Source organism: Perna viridis, chromosome 3 (genome assembly GCF_037379345.1).
Source record: "Perna viridis isolate PV_CMFRI_1.1 ecotype Kerala chromosome 3, ASM3737934v1, whole genome shotgun sequence".
Taxonomy (NCBI): Eukaryota; Metazoa; Mollusca; class Bivalvia; order Mytilida; family Mytilidae; genus Perna; species Perna viridis.
Genome location: NC_142447.1, coordinates 51,130,444 through 51,155,614, shown reverse-complemented (window position 1 = coordinate 51,155,614; position 25,171 = coordinate 51,130,444). Strand labels below are relative to the sequence as shown.

The 25,171-nt window shown below is 33.0% G+C and overlaps 1 protein-coding gene across 1 annotated transcript in view; it reads right to left on the bottom strand.

The window, feature by feature from the left end:
* Window positions 1–6,831: 6,831 nt before the first annotated feature.
* LOC148622794 (kinesin-like protein KIF11) overlaps window positions 6,832–25,171 on the bottom strand; it is a 52,933-nt gene continuing 34,593 nt past the window's right edge. The window contains exons 17-25 of the mRNA XM_088572996.1: window positions 24,494–24,538; window positions 23,052–23,113; window positions 21,201–21,300; window positions 19,739–19,822; window positions 15,027–15,122; window positions 14,399–14,621; window positions 13,240–13,424; window positions 11,544–11,648; window positions 6,832–10,232 (exon numbers count right to left, since the gene is read on the bottom strand). Coding sequence (XP_088429122.1) covers window positions 10,089–10,232; window positions 11,544–11,648; window positions 13,240–13,424; window positions 14,399–14,621; window positions 15,027–15,122; window positions 19,739–19,822; window positions 21,201–21,300; window positions 23,052–23,113; window positions 24,494–24,538 — 1,044 coding nt within the window. The 3' untranslated portion in view covers window positions 6,832–10,088. The remainder of the gene's footprint in view (window positions 10,233–11,543; window positions 11,649–13,239; window positions 13,425–14,398; window positions 14,622–15,026; window positions 15,123–19,738; window positions 19,823–21,200; window positions 21,301–23,051; window positions 23,114–24,493; window positions 24,539–25,171) is intronic.

Here is a 25,171-nt window from a genome sequence, read left to right as displayed (position 1 = left end):
CATGCTTCTACACCGTCCTAGTTTCTAATTTTAGATCATTGCCGCGTGATCACTTACTTTTGATTGGATAATAAATTTAGAGGGTTCGAAGTCCGGCTTATACAAATCCTTGAATATATAGATTTTTACATTGTCAAGGAGATGTCCGTCCGTACGTATTCTGTATGAATCGTTTTAAAAAAATAATCATCGCTGTCGATATGTTGCACACTGCACTGTGTTTGCATAGCAGGTCGTTGTGAAATGTATTCCCTAATAATTAGGCTAATTATTGATATCAATAATATATTTATTTATATCACTGATGAATTTTTGGTCTTAAGGATTAAATATATTGATGTCAATAAATCCTCATAGTAATGCATAGACCAAATATAGAACTAAGATATCAATAAATACAAAGTATAATAAATATTAGGTTCTTCAGTAATTGTAATTATTGACATCAATAAACTTGACATTTTATAAAATGTTAAAATATATTTATGCACTTGTTGATAAATCATACATTGATTACAACAATGATTTTTATGGTAGTCTATGTATTTATATTTATTCCAATTTGTAGATATCTTATGTAAGAGTAATCAAGGGAACCAAGGTTATAGCGGTAATCAAAAGAATGTAATCCAGGGACAAAGACCAGACATGGAAAACAGACATACACAACAAAGAACATAAAGTAACTAATATCATACATACAAAGTAACAAAAGTAAATGAGCAACTCGGACTCCACTAAAAACTGGGAGCATGGACCAGGTGCACCGGTAGGGTAAGCGTCATCTGCTTTTCTAGAAACACTCGCCGAGTTGCTCATAAAAAGTCAAGTCCGGGGTAGACAAACGAGGAAAGGAAAACTATGACCCGTGAATAAATCAGTTTTCATGGTGCTGATGGATACACCATAACGATCCACGAGTTCATGATGACCACCATAAAACTTCTGTAGTGATGACATCAATCTTGTAGCAACATAACTCTGTTCCAGAAGCCTATTTGTTGGAGTTCTAGCGCGATACAAAAAGTCTGCGTAGTTTCGGCAAGCTCTGGCATAACGTATGAGTTGTGATATGAACACTTCATACGCAGGAGCCGAAGGGATGTTGCCACAGATGAAAGGAAAGTTGACAATTCTGAATGAAAAGTCATCACGTTTGTCGTAAAGTTTGGTCAATAGTTTTCCTTTACCATCGATTTCTAAGTGTAGGTCAAGATATGAGGCTGACTTCACAGTGTCTGTAGTATCCTTTATCTCAAGTTCTTTTGGGTAGATGCGATGTATCAAATCCCCGAAATTAGGATTGTTTAAAGATAACACGTCATCTATATAGCGGAAACTGAGATTGAAGGATCTAGCTAAACAACATTCTTTCTTTCTGATCAGATCAGCTATAAAGTCAGCCTCATAAGAGTGAAGGAATAGGTCAGCTAGTAAAGGGGCACAATTTGTTCCCATTGGAATGCCGACCGTTTGTTGAAAAACACGTCCACCACACTGGACAAATATGTTGTCGATTAAAAATTCCAGCATTTTGTAAACACCTTCCTCTGCATATTTGGAAGATGATTTGGAATTATTTCTTACAAAGTATGAGGAATCTCTACCAAGAACTATATATTTGTATCTAGGTGTACCATCTTTTTTTGGAAAAACAACGATGTATAATGTTTTTAAGTCGGGTTTTAACTGAGTATGGGGAATAGAAGTATACAGTGTTGAAAAATCATAGGTTTTGATGCTATCATATTCAGATAATAGTCTTGAACTGATTGTCTCCAAAAGATCTTTCGAATTTTTCAGGATCCACATTGAATTAATACCACTACGTGAGTAACAAGTGTTGTGGTAGGCCTGTAGAAGACCCTCTTTGACAGTTGTAAGTATAGAAGTAAAAAGTTTTGAAAGAGGTTTGGTGGTACATTTTGCAGATCCAGCTATGAAACGTTGTTTGTATGGATTCTTGTGAAGTTTAGGAATCCAGTACATAGACAGTAAATCACAATCATCGTCCTTGGTAGAGAGACCAAAAGAGGATAGTACAGATTTATGGTTTTCCACAATCTCCTCTTCGGAAAGAGTGGTAGCAGTGTAGGTCTTATCACTGCTATTATTTTCTACGTCTACCTCTGATAATAAACATTGGATATAAAACGTTTTGCAGACAAAAACAATGTTGTTTAGGGCTTTGTCTGCTGGTACGACAACATACTTGTCATGTATGGTAGACAATGTTTTTGCTACATCGGGGTCTTTGAAAACTGATGTAGCCTTGGCATTGATTGACCTACTTAAAACTTTCATTCGTTTCAAAATTAAAGACCTCACGGCCTTCAACCACTCTGACAGAGAATCAATGTCTTCTTGTTCTCGTTTTATCCATTTTTTTGCATAGTCCTCGACGGCATCCATAAGAACTTTAAAGTTATAATTCCAATTTATGGAGCGTGGTTCACGGTACTTGGGACCTTTAGAAAGGATATTACGCAGATATTCTTTTTCGATAATGGTTAAATCTCCCATAACCACGTGACCAGAAGGACCATATTTGAATGGAGAGGTTTTGCAAGAACAGTCAGGTGGTTTAGCCTTGCAGTCCTCAATCTCGAGGTTCTGCAATAGCCTTTTATAATTGAAAATTTTGGATGCGATGGGTGAAGTATAGGAATATGAAATAATTGGTATGGATTTGTCCTTGAAATATGGGGGAATTTTGTTGGTAACGTTTTTGTGATGGAGGATGTTAGCCAAATTAATTGCATCTATACCTTTGTTGACAAACGGTAGTGGAAGAAATGATCGTTTTTCTTCATCTTGACTTTTCACACAAACTGGTTTAAAGAGTCTGTGGAAACCAATATCCAAAATGATGGCAACAAGTCTGTATAATGATGAGGTGGGGAGTGTCAAGACTTGTTTTGTAAAGGGAGTGTAGTAGAGTGAGAGGTATAGAATAAAGTTTGGTTCTAATGTGATGAAGTCCAAGAAGTTTTTGTATGAAAGGAAGGAGACCATCTATGGAGACATCATGTAACTTAGGTGACTTATAGTGGCGATGGCTATGATTCCTTTCCCGTCTTGGATTTTTGTCAAATAAATTCATCACATTTATGTTATTGTTATATTGGCTTGAAAGGTTTCCTATACTTTTGATGTTGTCATTGCATCCGTAAGGTATTGCAGTACCTAGTCTGCGTATCCAGTACTTCTCTCTTTCCCTACGATAGTTTTTACTTAGAACGGGACTGTTCGTAGGATTGTAAATTTTTTCTAAAATACGAACTTTCATGGAGAGGATTGACTGATCACATAAGCTGCATTCTAATCCATAAATTAAGTTTGTTGATTTGCAACTTAAGTCATCGTGACTTCTTGTATGGAAGGTTTTGTTTGTAAGGGAACTGGAGGAGTAAGGGTCGGTTATAAGAATGTTGCATGTTTTACAATTTTTTATACCACAATTTGATATGGTACAATGTGGTTCGTCATCGTTGTAGTCAAATATATCGTTTAAAGTGATGGAACATGGTTTGATAATTTTAAAATAGTCAGAACTGGAATAGATGGTCTGCAGACTGAACGTGTGATTGGGTACTTTTAGTTGAATTGGTCGGGGCACTTTCCATACCAGATGTGAGTGTGCTAAGATTCCCATCTGGGGACACCACATTCTTACAAGACAACAGAGTGTCCGATCTGCTGTCAGGTTCGGACCTTTTTATACTGGGCGACGTCCGAGCCAGTTTTTCTTTCATTCCTCTTGTTAAAACCATTAATTTTAAAAATTGTATTACTGGTTTGATGATACCCTCGGGGACAAAATCCACCAGCAGAGGTATCGACCCAGTGGTGTGAAAGAGTAATCAAGGGAACCAAGGTTATAGCGGTAATCGAAAGAATGTAATCCAGGGACAAAGACCAGACATGGAAAACAGACATACACAACTTAGAACATAAAGTAACTAATATCATACATACAAAGTAACAAAAGTTAATGAGCAACTCGGACTCCACTAAAAACTGGGAGCATGGACCAGGTGCACCGGTAGGGTAAGCGTCATCTGCTTTTCTAGAAACACTCGCCGAGTTGCTCATAAAAAGTCAAGTCCGGGGTAGACAAACGAGGAAAGGAAAACTATGACCCGTGAATAAATCAGTTTTCATGGTGCTGATGGATACACCATAACGATCAACGGGTTCATGATGACCATAAAACTTCTGTAGTGATGACTTCAATCTTATAGCAACATAACCCTGTTCCAGAAACCTATTTGTTGGAGTTCTAGCGCGATACAAAAAGTCTGCGTAGTTTCGGCAAGCTCTGGCATAACGTATGAGTTGTGATATGAACACTCCATACGCAGGAGCCGAAGGGATGTTGCCACAGATAAAAGGAAAGTTGACAATTCTGAATGAAAAGTCATCACGTTTGTCGTAAAGTTTGGTCAATAGTTTTCCTTTACCATCGATTTCTAAGTGTAGGTCAAGATATGAGGCTGACTTCACAGTGTCTGTAGTATCCTTTATCTCAAGTTCTTTTGGGTAGATGCGATGTATCAAATCCCCGAAATTAGGATTGTTTAAAGATAACACGTCATATATATAGCAGAAACTGAGATTGAAGGATCTAGCCAAACGATATTATGAATTTATGTACGAATGCTCTACTACCGACAATTAACATTTCTACTTTTATTTTGAAGTTTATTATTTATTTATATTTAGATTAGACCTGTCAAATTTGTGTACAAAACAGTACAGCTCAATTGCACCTGTATATTGCAACCTAAGGGGTGAGATACGGATCAATGCAGACAGTTAGCATCAACGTCCCCCAATGTTCTGCAATGGACAACTTGATACAAATAAAAGCTGTTGGCAGGGTTGGGCAATTACTTTAAAATATTGGCTGATTTTGAGTGAACTTTTGCTTGATACAAGTAATGAACTGTAACATCCATTTAATTGATAATCAAAGTACTCATGTACTGAATCAATTATATCGATCATTTGGATTTTTATGCCTCAAATAATCGTCTAATTGCAAAAATATCGGATAAAAGCAGGGACAAAAGAAAAGTATGGGGATCTAATTCAAATGTATCTCAATACAAGCTTATTGTTGTAAATGGTTCATACTGAACTCTTCGAATTATTTTTAAATTCACCATTCTAATTACGAAGGACATTTTAAAATAAACACACAATATTCGCGTTGCATCAAAATTCATTTCTAGTTAATCATCTAATGGTATATTGTGCGTCTATGAATATTGAATTTGTAGGGAACTTAAATACATGGACATATTGAACATAATATAATGAACAGTTGGTTTATTCCAGTAAATGTGTAGAAATAAATAGGTACTGATAACTGGTAAGAGGTCAACTATTTTTAATTGGATCATTATTAATACTAACCAAATTAATCAGTATATTTATTTCACAGTAAAAGTTGTTGATTGGATTTGTTTACTGACATAAATAGCATAGAATTAAATATTATATATTTGAAATGACAATAAAGTGGACCTAACTCATGTAATTATCTGCATTTGAACCTTAATGGGGCATGCTAGTGGGACTATTTTTCTGCAGTAGTGCAAGATAATTTCAGATGCTGACAGGCTTCACAAATCTTAAAGGTTCTGGTGACTGCTTTCGATCTAAATTGATAAAAAGCCACTTTCAAACCAAATGAACAAGAAATCAGTGTGTGGTGGCTCAATAATGGTACCCATTTTTTAATTACAATATAAGGAAAACATGGCTATTGTTCATTTATTCATTTTTCTTTTCACCTTTAATTTGAGCCACTTCACAACATATATTATTTTTAAAACAGAATACCCCTCTCTTTTGTGGCAAGGGTATAACTATGAACATGAGCTGTATGAGTGACTTGCACAGTGACAGATCCAGGGGAGAGTTCAGGGGGTCTGACCCTTCTCTTTTTGTTAAATTTGGGCAAATATTGACAAAAAGGAGCAAATAATAGCCTGGAACCTCCTTTTCAAATTATCTGGATCTGCTACTGCTGCTGATACAGTTTTCAATTTCATCAAATTCAGTTAGATAATTCATAAATACAAGAAACAATTGATTAGTATTGTAAAAGTATATTCTGATTTTTTTTATGCCCCCTAGAAAATTGTCAGCTGCCATGCTTTTAATGGCTGAAAACATAAACCATTGACAAAATAAAGACAATTAGAAACACTGTTAGCATCTCACAACAAGAATACCACATGAACCATTTCAAATTGAGTTAAACTTAAGTTGGATAATCTCCTCTGATAACAATTTTATTCCTATGTACACATTTTCCCTATTTTCCTATACAATTTATACAAATTCCATTCAAGTGGGCTTAATTTATGTTGCATCCATAAGGTGGATAAGTTGGATAATCTCTTGTATCTACCTAATTACCTAAATCTATTTAATGGGTAAGAAGTAGTTGTGGTTGGGTGGTTTTAACATGTAAAAATGCTGAAGTTAGATAGTCTCCTTTTTGCACATCTACACATGATTCCTATTACATTATTCTTATCAAAATTTTAACAAAATTTATAGAGAAATTTAAGGAGTCATGCTTACAAGAAATGTGGAGAAACTAACTGAGATGGACTGATTGATATACTTAGTAACAAAACAAGTTTGTGAGAGGTATATATATTCTGATCTCTGTTCAGTATCTTAAAAATGATAAGTTTTTTTTTAATAAAAGATTACATTCCTACTTTTAAGGGGAACAAAACCAACACATGAAATATACTAATCCCATCATACAACTATAATGCAGTAACAAAAGTTTCAACACACAAAATATAAATAAGTATTTCTTTATATATTTTATTTGTTTACATGGTGGCAGAAATGTTTTTACTGGTACATGTATTTTATAACAATGAAAGGCACCAAGCTTTACAATAAACACTGAAAAGACAGTAGTAAACAAAACAATGTATGGTTAAGTTCATTTAGTAATGACTTCTATGCATGACATACACCATTTAGTAATGACTTCTATACATGACATACACCATTTAGTTTATTTCTAACCTTTTGATGTCACAATAATTGAAAGTAAATTTTCAACAATGTTGAGGGTATTAGTCTGGTGGGTTTTATTTTTAAAGATATTAACAATCAAAATTCTGGGAATGAATATTAAACCCTATACAACTTTTTGTACCTTCATTTATTTAGTAGAACTTTTAAAATCAACTGTCAGATCAAAACTTCCAACATGTATTCATTAGGAGATGCATTTAATAGACCCTTTTTTATCAGAGCTTCAACCACTGAAACTGACTAATGTGTACTGTGCTATGTTGAATATCAGAGACCAATAAATCCACTGTGTTATAGAAAAAATAAATACTCTGAAAAATTAGAGTCAAGGAGACAAGAAAAAGAAAAGTAATAATATACAGATATTTCACAGAATTCCATACCAACCAAAAATCAAGAATGAAAATATCTAAATCAACACCAATTTCCATAACATCATGTTCCAGCTGAAAAATAAAAGTGTTCTTACCTACAAACAATAAAAGAATCATTGTACAACAAAAATGTCCTTAATATTTATATAAAAATGAGAAAAATAGAAAAAAACAAAAAACGAGATAACGTCAGACAAGAATAAGAATGACTGGTAAAAATGATACATGTATATATACCTAGTTCAGAATGAGAAAAAACTCATTGAATGATGTCATATTTACATAACAGTATACAGAATGGTTACTTATTACCATTCAGAAATAGCAAAAAACAAGTTTTTTTACCCTTGTCTTACATAGACTAATCATACTTTGTCGTGTAGTTAAAAATGAACGTATGTAGCTATTCATAGAATATTCACATCCAAATCTTGTCAACTTTGACGAAATAAACTTTGCAATGATCATTGGTGTGAAGTTTTCCATTTTCTGCGGTAGCCTCCCAATATTTCATTAAAAAAATTAACAACCTCCCGCTTGCGTGTCTCTCTCAAAGCAAGAGATTTAGCCACATTTGGAAATTCTTCCTGTCTTATATGAATTTTCAGCTTAGAATTAAAGTAAAATATGTCAATTCTCGTGAAAACAAATTGATCTCAAACCTGTGATAAAAGACCATAAATTTATTATTGTAATACAGGGAAAAACTGTGTCATCTTTTAGAGGAGGGTATGTCACAAGATATTGTTGGAGTGAATTTCAACTATGATCTGTTGCTGAACAGAAAACATGTCATAAAAATAAAACCTCTGGCTTTGAGAAAATTTTGGATAGGTTAAATCTCTCACTTTCGAAGGTAATCTCCACTTCATTTTTATGTAATTTTGGTTAAGAGAGATCTGCCTCCAACAAACTAGAGGCTTTATGAAACTGAATCACTAACCCAGGTCTCATGTGTACATTTACAAATTAAAATAAAAATTCAGCCATAATGGTTCAAGTTTGATCAACAATTGTAGCTTTAAAGATTTCACATAATTCTCATCACTTCTTTCTATCAGTGTGCAAATATTCGAGCCCCCCTCCCAAAATAAAATAATAAAAAAAAACCCCAAATTTTCCAACAAACATGCTGTTGAATGATTTTGGGACTTCTGAATATATTCTGCATAGTTGACCTATTTGAAGTGGCACACTAAAAGAACCTTTTTTCTGAGATTACAGAAATGGTCAAAAATCATAATTTTGACAGAAACAAAACAAAGAATTTCATACGACTTGCTCGTTGGAAAAAAAAAACTGTAACCTGAATGATTCAGCAAATGTAACCTTTTCCATTTTTTCTTTCTACACCATTGTATCTCATTTTAAAGCAAAAAGTAAGAACATTGTCAATCTAGACAAAAAAGGACATGAACTCCTATAAGGAGTCATCTTTCAACATTGTAGCCAAAATAATTCTGCCAAATTACCTTAGAACAGTGCTATGTTGTTAATCATTTCTGTGATATAACCCAAAAATAAGGCATTTAATGGAACATTAAATGTTACCCAGCCACACTGTGTATTTATATTGTAATATCAATGGACACATGCCAAATAACAAATCAACACATAGGATCAACAGATCAAACTTGAATGTCTATCCAGACTCAATAATCTCAATTCCGCATTCCAGGAAAGATAACTCCAATTTAAAGGAGATTTTTCTAGTTCACAGATAAGAAATGAACTGAAAATGAACTTTATCAAGACTGTAATTCCCAAATAGATTCTTTAATATTCAAAGGAAGATAACTCTAATTAATCAAAAACATTTTGGGGTTAAAACAACTTAAAATGTGTAAATAATCCCATCAAACTGACATGTAATTTATGATATTCAATAATTCTACAAAGTTTGAAAAAGATCCTTTAATATCCTCTAAAATTATTTAGATGGACAAACAACTTTTAGGAGGGTATCACAGAATACCCCCACCACTTCGTATGGCCAAAATATAAGTTGTTTACCAGAAAGTAGAAGTTGCTTGAGTCTCCACGATATGGTATACCTAAAAGTTTCTCTAAAAATACCAATAAGTATTTGCAGAGAAAAGTATGGGGGGAAAAAGCTGGGGACAGACAAACAGGCACTATGATCACTACATTTCATCTGCTTTCAAAGTAGAGGGTATAAAAAGTGGAAAATCTGTAAAAAGTCATAATAAAACTTTGGTCCTGCTGAATATATTGAAGTCTTCATTTTATTTATAGCTAATACAGCTACAATGTTTATGATACAACTGAGATAATCCAAATGTCAAATATGACCTTGAAATTAACATAAATATGGAACAAACAACGAATAAAAGAATATAATCCACATGAAATATGTCACAATATGAAACACTCAAGATTGTACAAATAAAAACATTCAGCTTTTATAATTGAAACAAAAAATTGTCATTTTAAAAACAATTGCCATACAGATGAAGATAAATGTTAGAAGTCATTCAACATTAAAAACAGAAGAAGAGAGAGATAAAACAGACCTATATACAATAAAAAAAAAAACATTCAGCCTAGAGACATAATAAAATTTAAGGTCAGAAATTTTTTTTTTAAAACATTACATTGCCATAATATTGGTAAAATTTATGAATCGATGTTGTTGCTCCTGAGAGGCAGTCTTGACTTGCCCCGTGGCGTAATGTTTTCATGGTTTGTTTTAGCTTTCTTTACATGATTTGAGGACTTGGTTGGATGTCTCCTTACTCTATTCTCTTTTGTATCTGATGTCTGAAATAAACAATAAATGCAATAGACTTATTATGAGAACTTACTTTATCAGGTTAACTCATTTTTTATCTAAATATCTAAGGGATACAACATAGTAATCTTTGCTTCGTTCCATTCATTTTCATCATTGCATATGAAGAACAACAATTTTTTTAATGAAACCAGTAATCTCTGTTTACTTTGAATACAGTATAACTGGAAATTTGGTTGCAATTCAATTTTTGCATTTATTGGGCTATAACCAAAAGATCATAAAAGTTATAAAAGTGAAAATATAATTCCAGTTTATCTGTTGGTCAGAATGGCATGGATTTAATTCTACAGGATGTTTTGACAGCAACATACGTAATCTGTCATACAATCATTAATTAAATAACTCACCTGTTAAGTGGCCCCGTGCAGATCCGGGTGTTAAAAGAATAGGCCTGCAGCAGCACTAAGCTTGTTGTAAAAGGCGACTAAATAGTGCTCAGAAACTTAGCCAGGGGCTATGCGCTCTGCCCACAGAGCAACTGGGATGTGTGCCCCAGGTGGTGGAATGGGGTACCCCTGGCATATTACATGCTGGAGTTGTCAGGCTATAGTAAGGAAAACCTGGCCACAAACCATAGTGGTGTACCGTGTTGGGAAAGATGTCACGTTCCTTGCACGTTAAAGAACCCTGCCTGGGGAACACAACCCAGTTGCTTTGTGGACAGAGCGCTTAACCCCCCACCAGGGTTCTGACTACTATTTAGTTGCCTTTTCACGACAAGCTTAGTGCGGCTGCAGGCCTATTCTTTTGATACCACAAAAATTTGTCTCAGCAAAAAAAGAAGAAGCACAAAATTTTTATTCCACAAATATTACCGGTTATATGGTAATGAAGCAGACATTTATAATAGATAGATAAATCTTATCAAACCAATCAACAGCTAATGAGGGGTATTTCCCACAGCAGCACCAAAGGGGCAGGAGAAAGTTACACTAAGGAATTGGGCAGGGGGTGGAGGCATTTTTGTTTGCTACTTTATATTCCAAGGGTATTCTACTCACAAAAATCTTTCCATGTATTGTAATAGGCAGAAGGACAGGAAGGAAAGGTTCTCAAATGGTCAGAAACCCTAGGCCACATGATCACATAACACAAGAGTTACATAATCTTGCTGTTTTTCCAGATTTTATCCATGCGTAAAATCAGATGAACAGATGGACAATGTGATTCCAATACACCATCCATTTGTTTAGTATGGGTATAAGGTTTTGTCCAGATTTAGCAGATGTTTGGGTTTACACAGGTTCAAGATATATAAAAGATGTCTGGTTTCTTACCTTACTATACCCTGATGTTGTGGAAATACCAGATGTAGATGATTTACAGGAGAAGTTACTGCATTCACTCATATCATCTCTAATTGGTTCAGAATCTGAGTCAACCTATAGACATATAAGAGACATTTAATATGTTTCAGGTATTTTTCAGGTCATGAAGTGGTATAGATTAACTTGTTAAAACAATTGTTTAATTTTTCTAAATTTTGTTGAATTGGATTATCTAGGATGCTTACTTGAAAGAGCTCACTTTGTAATACCAATAGCTTGCAGCATATAAAACATTCTGGTTGGATTATATATTCCATTAAAAGCATAATTATCATTCTTCAAGAACATCTACGTAGGTATGATACCAAACAATCACAAACAGTTAATTTGAAACCCATTTTAAAATAACCAAACACTGAAATCAAGTTTCTGAGATTACACAGTCCCTGTTAAAGGGAAAGACCATGTTGTTGTGAACATCATAAATATCAAAAGTAATCTGTTAAATATTCATAAAAATTAAATTGACACAAATTAATTTCCTTTTCTTAATTAATAAATCGAGATTTATAATTAGGAAATTTGAATTTCCCGCACCTATGAGGTCACAAAGTCAGTTTGTAAATTGAAAGTAAAAGGTAATTGATTACGATGTCCGAAGAAAACGCAAATTTGGGACTTTTCTCCTATAATTTCAACCCAAAATAAATAGAAGAAGAGATCGAGGCACAACATGTATAAGCAAATGTCAGACATCATCGACGAACAACAGGATTCGCAGCCAGATGACTAGTATTTGTAAGGAAAATCGTATGGCTACTTCCAAAGAATGTTTGTGTTGCTGGTAAAAAAACTTTTAGAACATTTCTCTTTTATCATTTGTGCAATCGTAAGCTTGACAAGTCATCGTGTTTTGGTGATTAGATAAACATGATCGTAGAAATATTTACGGAATATTCTTTGTTTACATATCATTTGCAGTACTTGTATCAGTATCAAACTGACTTAGTGACGTCACAAGCCAATTGGAAGCTATCGGTATAAATCAATAAAATCTGGCTATAATCTTCCATCAGATACGAGAGTTCTGCAAGATGGCTATCCACTTATATTTCAAGGATTTCAAACTTTGCATAGCCTTGAGCATTTTATAAAAGCGCATTTTGCATCAAAGGTTATTTATTTTTGTTTACATGGGTACGATTTATCATAAGAGCCCCACTGAATGCAAAGGTGGTCTTTCCCTTTAATTTCCTTTTCTTACTTAAATAATGAAATAAGTACACTAACATCATCTAAATTTTTAGTTTTAAACTTCACAAACTTCCTGTGTTAATAAAGAATCTCACAAGGCTAGGAAAAAATAGGATCCAAAATAGTGCAATGGTCATATTTCGTTGTTATGAACTTAATGAAAAACATAAGGACTCATCTTTACTTGTTATTAAATGGCAAAATTAACAAGTTGCTAGGCATACCCCCACTCATACAAGAAGTTGCTAGGCATACCCCACTCATATCTGACAAGCACACAACAAATCTGAAATCAATCCAAGTTAATTGCAATGAAATTCAGAATGATGGACAAGGTGATTCAAATCTACCTCCCACTCATTAGGTGCAGATATAAAAATAATAAAATCTTGTACTGGTTAATGAATTCTTAATTCATATCATTAAAATTTCTCCACTGACTGATATCTACCTGTTCTATGACCACCTTAGGCACTTGATCATTATCTTCATCTACTGTAGCTAACTGTGTATCTAAATTCATCACTACTGAGTCAGGCTGGTAAGTAGATCTGAATTCACCAAGTAATTTCTCATGGTCATCTGTTCTTGTCAGGTTACGAGGGTATGTTATCTGACGTCTCTGTGGTGTTAATCCTTTAAAATTGTTAACAAATACATAAATTTACTTTTTTTTTTTAAAAATTCTATATCATCTGATCATTTGTAAGCAAAACACCTTAAGAATGTATTCACTGAAGTATATACTGCTGAAAAATGGCTTAGTTCAATAATAAAAAAATCATATTAAATATTTGTCAATTTTGGCTTCAATAGGACATTCACATCATCAATGTGTACATAAACATTGTAAAAAGTTTATAAGAGGAGGTATTGTACATGACATTAAGTGAAGAAAAAAAAGTTCAAAACAGGCAAGAAATGAAGGAAAAATTATTACCATAAATCAATCAAATTTTTCCATAAAAGGATGTGCACATCTCCAATAAATATATAAACACAGTGGTAAGTTTGAATAATATTGGTCAAATACTTTTTGATTTTACACAAGTAAGATACCACCCATGACATAAAGTGAGGAATGTAGGAAAATAATTAATAAAATTTGCCCATAATAGTAAGTACATCCCAAATTAGGTGATGCAGCTAATAAAGAGTTAAGATAAGAAGGGACATTTGAGTTTTCAATTTAAATAAAATGCTTCACAGGGTCAGCTTGATATACTATACACCATACACAGGTAGGTTAATACAAATGAAAAATAAGACCACATAAGTTCAAAGGGCAAAACTTTGTACAAAATTCATTTGTCAACACCTTGTTTCAAAGTTTTCAAACCTATTGACAACCTTTAACATGAATGTTAAGTAAATGCAAAACGAAATAGAGGGATAACAGTTGTAACATCGTGTACAGGAGAAATAGGCAAGATTTTCAAAGTTAAAAAAAACAAAAACAGACAGATGGTTGCCAAGCATTTTCTTGCTATATGCTGCAGCAGGAGACAATACAAATATGTGATCATTTTTTCCTATGTATCAATTAATACTAATTTTGCCTGATTTTTAGGCAGGGCAGACAAATAACTAAATCTAAATTAAAATATTACCAGTGGGAATATCTTTCTTCAGTTCCTCAGTAAGGAAAGCCTGTAACTCTGTTGTCCTTCTATTTAGATCACATGACATACATTTTGACCAGTCAACCACATTATCATTCTGTTCAGTCATCTGTGACTGACTGATTTCTACTTGTGATACCTCCTCTGCATGATTTGACTGAACAGAACTTGCCATTTTTCCAGATTCTTCTTTATGTAATTCATCAAGTTCCTGAAAGGTGATAATATTCAAGCTTCAAAAAATATTTAGGCCATCAATGAAACATTATGTTATATATTGAATTGGGGTTGTTAAGAATGCCAGTTATAATCCCCCCTTTTTTTTTAAATGAGTCCCAAATGACCAACTAAGTTACCTGTCATGTTGCATCATGAATAGTTATTCAGTTGTTGCATGACTATGACTCATAGTGGATAAAATCTGATGGGTCAAAAAAGTTCTACAGCTCATGAAATTTGAATACTGAAAAATATCAACTCATAACAAGAGTTGATATTTTTTGAAATTCCACCATTACTCATTATGAAACCTATAAATATGTACTGAGCATGGTTTCAAGGAAGCTAGGGTACATGTAGTGCTCAAGATCTAGTGCATATCACATTATTTTCATACCTTCATTTTTTCAGTCATCTTTTCAGAAGAACACTGACTGGCCATTTTCAAATCATTGCTGTTCGACAGAATCCTTTGTTCAAATTCACAAGAGGCCTGCAATGTATTATAGTATACAATATGTTGTAAAGTCAATGGTTAGAATGCATGTTAGGCTTTCTATATAGATTTATTGTACGTACAATTGGCTCAAATTCAATGTGGGCAAATGTCTCATCCCCAAACGTTTAGTCAGAAGTGTATGTGAAATTGGTTCTGAGACTACCAGACCCAGTCTTCAATTTTGCACTTTTCTCCTATTTGGTCAAATTAAAAAAGTAAATCTTCCATCAGACCATATGAATTTTTCACAGACATTTTTTTTTGGTCTGACGGTATTTTGTTTTCACTGCTTCAGTGTTATCTATAAAGTGGCTTCAATGTCATTCTACAAATTTCGTGAAATACCAATAATTTCAATACTTCTTGCTTTCTGATTGGATAAAAGCTGAATTTTTCTACTATCAAAATTATTGTCATTAGTTTTCTTCACTATTACAGCTCAATGTTATGAAACAGTCCACAGGGAAATTGGATAGAGACTTCATTGGCTGCAATAATTCTTCTACTAGCAAAAAGAAGTAAAAGATATTTTACAAAGAAGGCTCTACATGTACTGTCATACCATTGTAGTTTGTAACTTCATTTGGACATAATATATTTGAACCATCTATTGGAGCGTTAATTGATTGTTAAATTGAGTGAAGTAAATAAGTAAAGTGACAAATATGCCATACTTTCTGGTGTATAACCGACTGCTTTCTTTTGTTTTAAATACCCAATAACTTTGCAGGATAGTATGCATAGTATTGAACATTCAAAATAGTGCAAAAACAAAAAAAGTTGATAAGACTTTTATCAAAACAAGTAGTTTTAATGAAAAATAGTCCTAAACATCACATTTATATTTTTGAACATTGGGGAAGATGTCACAAGACATTTCCCATTTTTTTTAATTCATTGCAAGTACATCTTCTATAACATACACACATAGCATAGTTAATACAAATTTTAGTATCAACTAAAAATACTGTAAGCAAACTCACTTAAGATAATACCCTTGCATTAAATGGACTTACATGTAAAACTCTTGTTGGATTATCTCCTTTATGAGTCATCCAACAGTAATTATATTCCTTCATGCACATCTTCATACCCAACCTTCCTATAAAAATTCATCAAAATCCCTTGAGCAGTTTAGGAGGAGTTGTGCTTACAAAGTTTTAACATGTAAAAACCCCTAATTTAGATTATCTCCCTTTGGAGTCCCCTGACAGTAATTTTATTCCTTCATGCACATCTATATATGAAATCCAACCTTCAAATAAAATTTTATCAAAATACCTTGAGTGGTGTAGGAGGAGTTGCGCTTACAAAGTTTTACCATGTAAAACTATAAATTTGGATTTTCATATTTTTCTACCTATATGTGGATGTGGATTATAAGTCGAATCGCCGTTGACTAAAAAAAAAATAAACAAGTCAAATTTGCCTGATAAGTTGAGGGTGAGACAATATAATCTGGTACTCTAAATTAAAAGAAAAAAATTGCTACCTTTTAATCTGGTTGCAAATACCAAATTAGATAACACTTTAATTGATTATAATTTGTGCCACATGCAAGTGTGTTAGACATACCGTAAATGGGTATAAAGTTGCATATAAAAGGATCAATAACTCTGGAATACATGATCTGATTAAAGATTTTGTAAACGGATCTTCAAGAGTTTGTATATATAATTTACAGTTTTGAAGAATAGCACTTAGGGATGACTTAATATAACATCGTCGTATTCATTCATAAATGGATAGCGGCACTGATTATTTTTTTTAGTTTGATCAATAACCGGTTTGATTTACATTGACAGACTTTTATTTTCCTCAGACATGTATTTATTTACATTGACAGACTTTTATTTTCCTCAGACATGTATTTATTTACCCCATGAATGAAAACAATCAGTATAATTAATTCTAATGAAATATCTTGTAGATTAACTTTTTTTTGAAAAATCTACATACAAGTCGAAGTGGATGATAAGTCGAGGCTGACATTTTGTTGAGAAAAAAATCGACTTATGGTCCAAAAAATACAGTATCTCCCTTTGGGGTCCTCTGACAGTAATTATGTTCCTTCATGTACATCTTCATATCATACTCAACCTTCCATTAAAATTTTGAGCAGTTAAGGAGTTGTGCTTACAAGGTTTTAACATGTAAAATCTTTAATTTGGATAAATTAAGTTGAAGTGGACTATAAAAGGAGGCTGACATTTTGTTGGAAAAAAAAATCGACTTATAGTCTGAAAAACCAAGTATCTTCCTTACGAGTCCACTGACAGTATTTATATTCATTCATGCACATCTTCATATGATACTCAACCTTCCTATAAGATATCAAAATCCTTGAGTGATTTAGGAGGAGTAGCGCTTACAAGGAATGTGGACACACAGACAGACAGATAAGAGGGGTGATGCCTGTATACTTTCCCCAATTGTGTTTGCTGGGGGTATAATCAAGGCTAAATTGTATACAAGGGAGGCATGTGACATCCAATTAATGCCAATAACATGGTATGCAAAATATAGACAGACAGATTAATATTGCCTATTTCAATCATTCCTTTTCTTAAAGATAATAAGCTATAATTACAACTGTTGATGATATAAACTTCCCACTATATACACCCCCAAACAGAATACCTATTATTGATATAAACTTCCCACTAAATACCCCAACCACAGAATACCTGTTGATGATATAAACTTCCCACTATATACACCCCCCAAACAGAATACCTTTTATTGATATAAACTTCCCACTAAATACCCCAACCACAGAATACCTGTTGATGATATAAACTTCCCACTATATACCACCTCCCCACAGAATACCTGTTGATGATATAAATGTCCCACTATATACCCCCACCACAGAATACCTGTTGATATAAACTTCCCCCTATATACACCCCCAACAGAATACATATTGATGATACAAATTTCCCACTACATAGCCCCACCACAGAATACCTGTTGATGATATAAACTTCCCACTATATACCATCCCTCCCACAGAATACCTATTGATGATATACACTTCCCACTATATATCCCCACACAATACCCATTGATGATATGAACTTTCAACTATATACATCCCCACATGGAATACCTATTGATGATATAAACCTCCCACTATATACCCCCAACAGAATACCTATTGATGATATAAACTTGCCACTATATACCCCTACAGAACACCTGTTGACGATGTAAACTTCCACCTATATACACCCCCCCCAACAGAATACCTGTTGATGATATAAACTTCCCACTATATACCATTCTCCCACAGAATACATATTGCATTTTTTTTTATCAAATATTTTCATTATCAAGTTAAATTGTATATTTTTCAATAATTCAACATTTAAAATGTTGTTGTCAATTAAATTTGACATATTTTTTCATATCAATAGATACAGCAGTCCCTCTCTTATATGGTCACCCATACTGCTATCCAAAACTTGCCACATATTTGATTCTGTTACATATACATTGTTATGTACTAGTACACAAATTACAAAGAGTTTTATTTCATATTTGTTATGTATATGTAATGTATTTTTTTAAAAGCAAAGTGGCAATTAACTCTTGAATAAAGTTTTGTTTATTTAAACCATATTTTTCTGACTAAAAGTTGATTTTTCTTCCAGCAAGTCATCACTTCGGACATTTGTTTTATAGACCTTTGAACTTCCAAATCCATTGTTTTCCTGAACTGAGCTTACGTAGTAAAATTATTTGATCACATTAATTCGTAATTTGGGGCTAAACAGCAAGATTGATTGACGAAAATAATTGATCTATGCTGCTATTAATTTTACAAATGAATATGACTATATTTTTTAAAAATCTATGGCAATCGGAATACACAACATTAAAACTGTCAGAATTCAAAAACAAACTATAAAAGATTCTTTACTGGAAAATTTTCAAATCACGCATTCCCAAGTTACCGGTCATTTCATATGCAAATTTATGCCACTTGTGGTATGTCGTAACACATTCGCAGGTGGTGCTAACTAAAATCAATTGAAGTTGTGACCTAAATGGCTAATTGCAAACAGATTTAAAACCTAACAATTCTTGTTTATAATTTGAAATAGATGTTCATGTTTTTATTATTAATTACCAGTCGTAATTATGACTGATTCATCACACCAATATCACACTATGTTGCCCATGCTTGAAGTACACCTGATCTTAGGGCTTCAGAGTAATTGACACTCAATTTAATAACTTTATTGAAAATATACTGGGCAAAAAAGGGTCAACATGATCTCTGCTGACACCTACGGTTTATATACCAACGATGAACACGGCTGGATATGAGAGGCTAAACTTTTGTTTTTCATTCAAAGTTGTGGCCACTTGTCAAGTCAGAGGGGTGGTCATTATATGGGGTCAATTTGCACAATAAGTCATTAATGCAATTGAAATGTGGTCAAAATAGAAGGGACTACTGTACTTTAAAAACTTATTCCCCCATCCATCCATATACCATAGAATGGGAAGTTGCCCCATACAAATATTGAATGCATGAGGAATACTGAACGTATCAAAGTTAAATCATTACACTGTATATTCAATATATCTTCAGTCCTTACCTGTTGTCTAGTTTCATGGAATAGCATCACTTTATCTTTCGAACTCTCACAAGATGTCTTACACTCAGTAATCTTCATATGGATCTGAATATAGATAGATTTTATCAATTGCATTATGTAGTAATTAAAAAAAAAACTTACGTTGGACACCAACAATCCACTGATATTGTTGACAGCTCAATCAGACTGACCAACCCAGGTAAGAATCCCAAAAGACATACCAACATGTTATGCTGGCACTGATATCCAGATAAACTAATCGTCAGAAAAGAAACTTTGCAAGTACCACTATCTATCAAGTCAAATATGGTTACTAGTAAAATCAAATCATTTGTTGAACATGGGTCAAATAATTTACCTAGGTCTTTGGGAAATACTGGCAGTGTTTTATATTTAGTTTACTGGTACTCATCATAAAATACTGTATAGTGGGTAATTTTTGCATATTTTATTGGTTTATCAAACAATGCTGAAGTAAATTCCCAAAATCTTTACTCAGGATTCAGTACTCAGTTCACCAATTTGCTTCCAAAATTTTGTATACCTTTTTTGCTTTTCTTCCTCAAAATAAGCACTCTCCCACTGGCTCATGGCAAACAACTTTCATGACAGGAAAGTCAAAGTCAAACAGTACTTGTCTCATGGACCACTTAACTTAAGTAGTTTTTTTCTTTCAACAAGTCTTGTGGCTAATCAACTTTCATCTGGACCAGTTCAGACCCTGCAGAACTTACCCACTTGACCAGTTGGACAAAATATCTTATTTCTCCACATGTCAAATACAATCAGACAACACTAGTACTAACAATACCTATTACAATACTTTATACTACAATACAACATCACAGTACTAGTACACAATACTTAAACAATCAGTGTCAAGATTGCCAAGTACAAAAGATTCATTACATCTGCAAATTCTAATCTAAACTAAATATAGATTCTCCTTCAGTCTCGAGGGGATTATAGGATTTTTTCTACTCGAGATAGTTATGACTATCAAGAGTGGGGAAATCCCCAAGAGAAATGAGGGAGAATCTGTTTCTCCCACGAATAAAACCATAAAAAATAAATTAAACAACATCCTGAATTCTCCCAACAGAAACTATGTCATCAAGGACCTCCCCTGGAGTCATTAATATCAAGTTGATACACTACCAACTAATCTTTTAAAATATTAATAACATTCATAAATCAACAAGTATTTAACTGATTAACAATATGAATAATAACTGTAATCATGGTAAACATGGTAAACATGGGACATTTCAATTTCCCAGCATGCAGCGGGAAATTAGAAATTTTAAATCACTCGCTTGTGTGGTGTGAATGAAGCCTATGAATGGGAGAAGTGATTTTCTACACTTTCCACCAGTTTTCAGATTGACTACCTGTAATGCCTGATTACCGGCCCAACAGATCTGTTAAGAATCTGTTTGAATAATACTCAACAAGAACATACCTTTTCTACATCCATCTGATTTGTCTGACAGTTATCTAAATTAACCTGCATAATGTTTTGACAATATTTTCCACTCTCTTCTTTAATATCCAGCAAATTCCTGTAAGGAAAATATAAAATTTAAATACAAATTATTTTTATTTATTGTAAAAACTGACTGAAGAACAAGTTAGTTTTAACATAATTGATTCCCATGCTCTGCTTCTCCCTTTTATAACAACTTCAGTTTTTATTCACACTACAAAAACCTTGAATAAGCAGAGGTAAATGGTAGTCCTAACTAGAGGCTCAAGAGAGCCTGAATTGCTCACCTTCTTAACCATTTGCTTATTTGAAAAACTTGAGGAATGAGACAGGCTAAGTTAAAATCAACTAAATTGTCAAATGCAGAAAATGCTTTTCATAGCATTTTCATGACCTGAACCAGAATTTTGCTAAATTTTTTTTTTCAAAAACCTGTCTTATGGCCCCTAAGTTCCATTTACAGTATAGGCAGCCATATCTATTCACGGATTAAAAATCACAAGTCATTTTGAGCACAATACACTAAAGTACTATTATGCTTATTTTTATTCAATGATCTTAAATGGTTTTAGAGAAGAAGATTTTCAAAGTTGTACATGTGAAAAAAAAAACTGTTTAAGGGGTCGTAACTCCTACATTAGTCTATGAATGGTTTTGAAAATTTCAGCATAGGTCCTTCTCATGATGTTTAACAATTTAACCCTGCCAAAAATTTGGTAAAGGCAACCGCTTTTGAGTTATTTGCAAAAAAGTGCCATCTGACCCCTATGTTCTATTTTTAGTAATGGCAGCCATCTTTTTTCATGAAACAACAATCCCAACGGTCAATTTGTGGGGGATACCTTAAGGAACAAATAAGCCAACTTTCATTGAATTCTGGGCAATGGATTTTGAGAAGAAGATTTTCAAAGTTGCACATGCGAAAATAAAAAAAAAACTGTTTCAGGGGCCGTACCTCCTACATCAGTTGACCAATCGTTTTGAAAATTTTGGCCTAGGTCCATCTCATGATGCTGAACAATATTACCCTGCCAGAAATTTGCTAAAGGCAACGGTTTTGAGTTATTTGCAAAAAACTGCCATCTGACCCCTACGTTCTATTTTTAGTAGCAGCAGCAATGTTTTTTCCATGAATCAACAATCCCAATGGTCATTTTGTGTGGGATACCCTAAAAAACATAAATGCCAACTTTCAATGAATTCTGTGCAATGGATTTTGAGAACATTTTCAAAGTTGCACATGCGAAAAATGCAAAAAAAACTGTTTCAGGGGCCATAACTCCATCAGCTGACCAATCGTTTTGAAAACTTTGGCATAGGTCTGTCTCACAATGCTGAACAATATTACCCTTCCAGAAATTAGTAACAGCTGCCATGTTTTTTCATGGATCAAAAATCCCAACGGTCATTTTGTGCAGAACACCCTAAGGAACAATCATGCAAAGTTTAAAACCTGACAGTCCTGTAGTTTCAGAAGATTTTTTTTAAATTTGTCCACGACGACAACGACGACAGACGCCAAATTGATGGCATAAGCTCAATTGGCCTTTGGCCAGGTGAGCTAAAAAGTTAGGGTTATACCTACACACTTAGACATTTTCTAAGTGCCCATACTATAGGATTATTTCATTTTGATATAATTCTGATATGCAACTTTTTAATACTGAATTATAATGAAATTTCTTGCTTGGTTTATGGAGCTAATTACAGGGTCAAAATACAGTCTCTCCTTCAACAAACATTTCAATTCCATAGAACATAAAAATATGCACATAAATATTGAAGTAATTATTAGTTCTTCATGATAATTAGAAATGTCAATCTTACTTTTCTGTGTTTTGTCCAAACTCATGGATATCATGTTGCCTATCTCGTGTATTCTGAATTGCCTAAAAGAATAAGATTAAATAATAACTGCCATTGACTGCAACTATATTTTTTAAATTAATTGAAGGAATTATCTATTAAAGGCAATCCTCTCTCCTCAATCAAATCAAAAAACAGAATACAAAATTTCTAAAAGCTCACAACCCCAGTAACCATATGATTAAACAAAGTCATCAAATAGGAAATTGATGATGCTTCAGTCGAAATTAATTCCCCTGATAAAGCTTCTGTCAAATATCAAGTGTCAGTGATAAGTAGTTGCAGAAAAAACTGGAACGAAAAGTTGAGGATGGATGAACAAATGGACACCATGCACTATATACTCCCCACCACAAATACGAAGTTTAAAAAGTGTTTCAAGTTTAAAATATAATCAAATAGACTCCTAAGTAAAAAATCATTACTAAATCAATTCCCTCTTATAAAACAATATACATTTTCAAGTTGACAGAAGAAGACCATATTTTGGTGTGTATAATATGCATTTATGTATTGTGCGCATTGCAATTTAAAGGTCTAAACGTGTGAAAAAAAAAGTTTTTAGGCTTAGATTGCGGTAAAGTTTTGTAAGACAAAAGATCGATATTCTGCACTTGATCGGTCAATTTATTTACCTTGATGCGGTATTTCCTACAAAAATGTGAAGGAAAGAAACTTATATGCAGACTAAAACATCATGTAAAGATCAGTACCAACATAAATTGGATAATTTTAATTTCAAAGTTTGATAAAATTGACACAGGATGTATGAAATGACTTCAAAACAAAATCAAAAGTCAGACATTTCCGGTATTGGTTGTAACTCAAATTTCACAATTTTTCATTTAAAAACATACCTTTAAGAAAGAAAATTGTAAGATACAATCCAAATTAATATCAAAATAAATAATCATTTTCAGCTGCAAAACATTTGATAAAGAGGGTTTGAGAAAAAAGCACTTTGTTACTTATTGGTTTTTCATTTAAATCTCTAACCATGTTTCTCAAGATTGATTGATTGTTGGGGTTTAATGCCAGAGCATGTTTCTCAAGAATGTAATATTGTACAACCTTTGTTTGAAACATGTCATTAAGACATTGGACATAATTTGAAGAAAATATCACAAAAAATTCAATACTTAAAGAAGTATTCGATGATTAGATAAAATTTCTTTCAGTAAGATATCACTACAGGCATGTTTGTTTACATTACGCAATGTCTTTTCTTGTACCAAAATCTTTTATTTCATGGCCAATTCATACATATTGATGCATAATACGCATCCCCATGTTCTGGAAATAATTTCTATGTAAAAATGTGTGTATAATACACAACAAAATATGGTATTGTATATCTAATGTTTTTTTTTATTGATTTTTTTTAATGCATCATCATTACTTACATCATTCATTAATGTTTTTCTCTTTTGTAGTATTTTCAATATTTCCTGTAAAAGATTTGTCACACAAATTTCAGAAATACATCTTATATTCAATCATACCACTGAAATGCTATCTATAGTAATAAATTTAGACACATGAAAATAAAATAACATGTTAGAACAGTGGTTGGGCCACTTCATGTGATTCTGGAACACCCTTTTGTATCTTATGAAACTATAATATGGTTCCGTCAGTCAATTTTTCAATAATTGTTTTCTCCTTACAAATTGTTTGCATCATTTTAAATAAAATTTAAATTTAAGATAAATATTGTTTCACAATCAGAATTTCTAAGTGTAATTTTTTACCTGAATTACAAAATTTTATTAATCTATAGATTATACATTTAGTAGCATTAACCATTAGTAACAAAAGAATTGAAGTAAAAAGTACAAAACAACCTGGTTTGTCAACAGTTTACACTGTAGCAGTTTATAAACAAAAGGGTCCCATTAGCCTGAATCGCTCACCTGGTTAAATTTTGCCTTTCAAGGGCAATAAATTAAACAAGAAGTTGTCCAACAATTTTGACTCAAGAAAACTTTGATAGGACTTATCATAAGGATCATTTCAGTATATGAAAGTCTAAATCTATCATAGTTTTCAAGACATTGGCCAAAAACTGTAAAAAAAAAAAA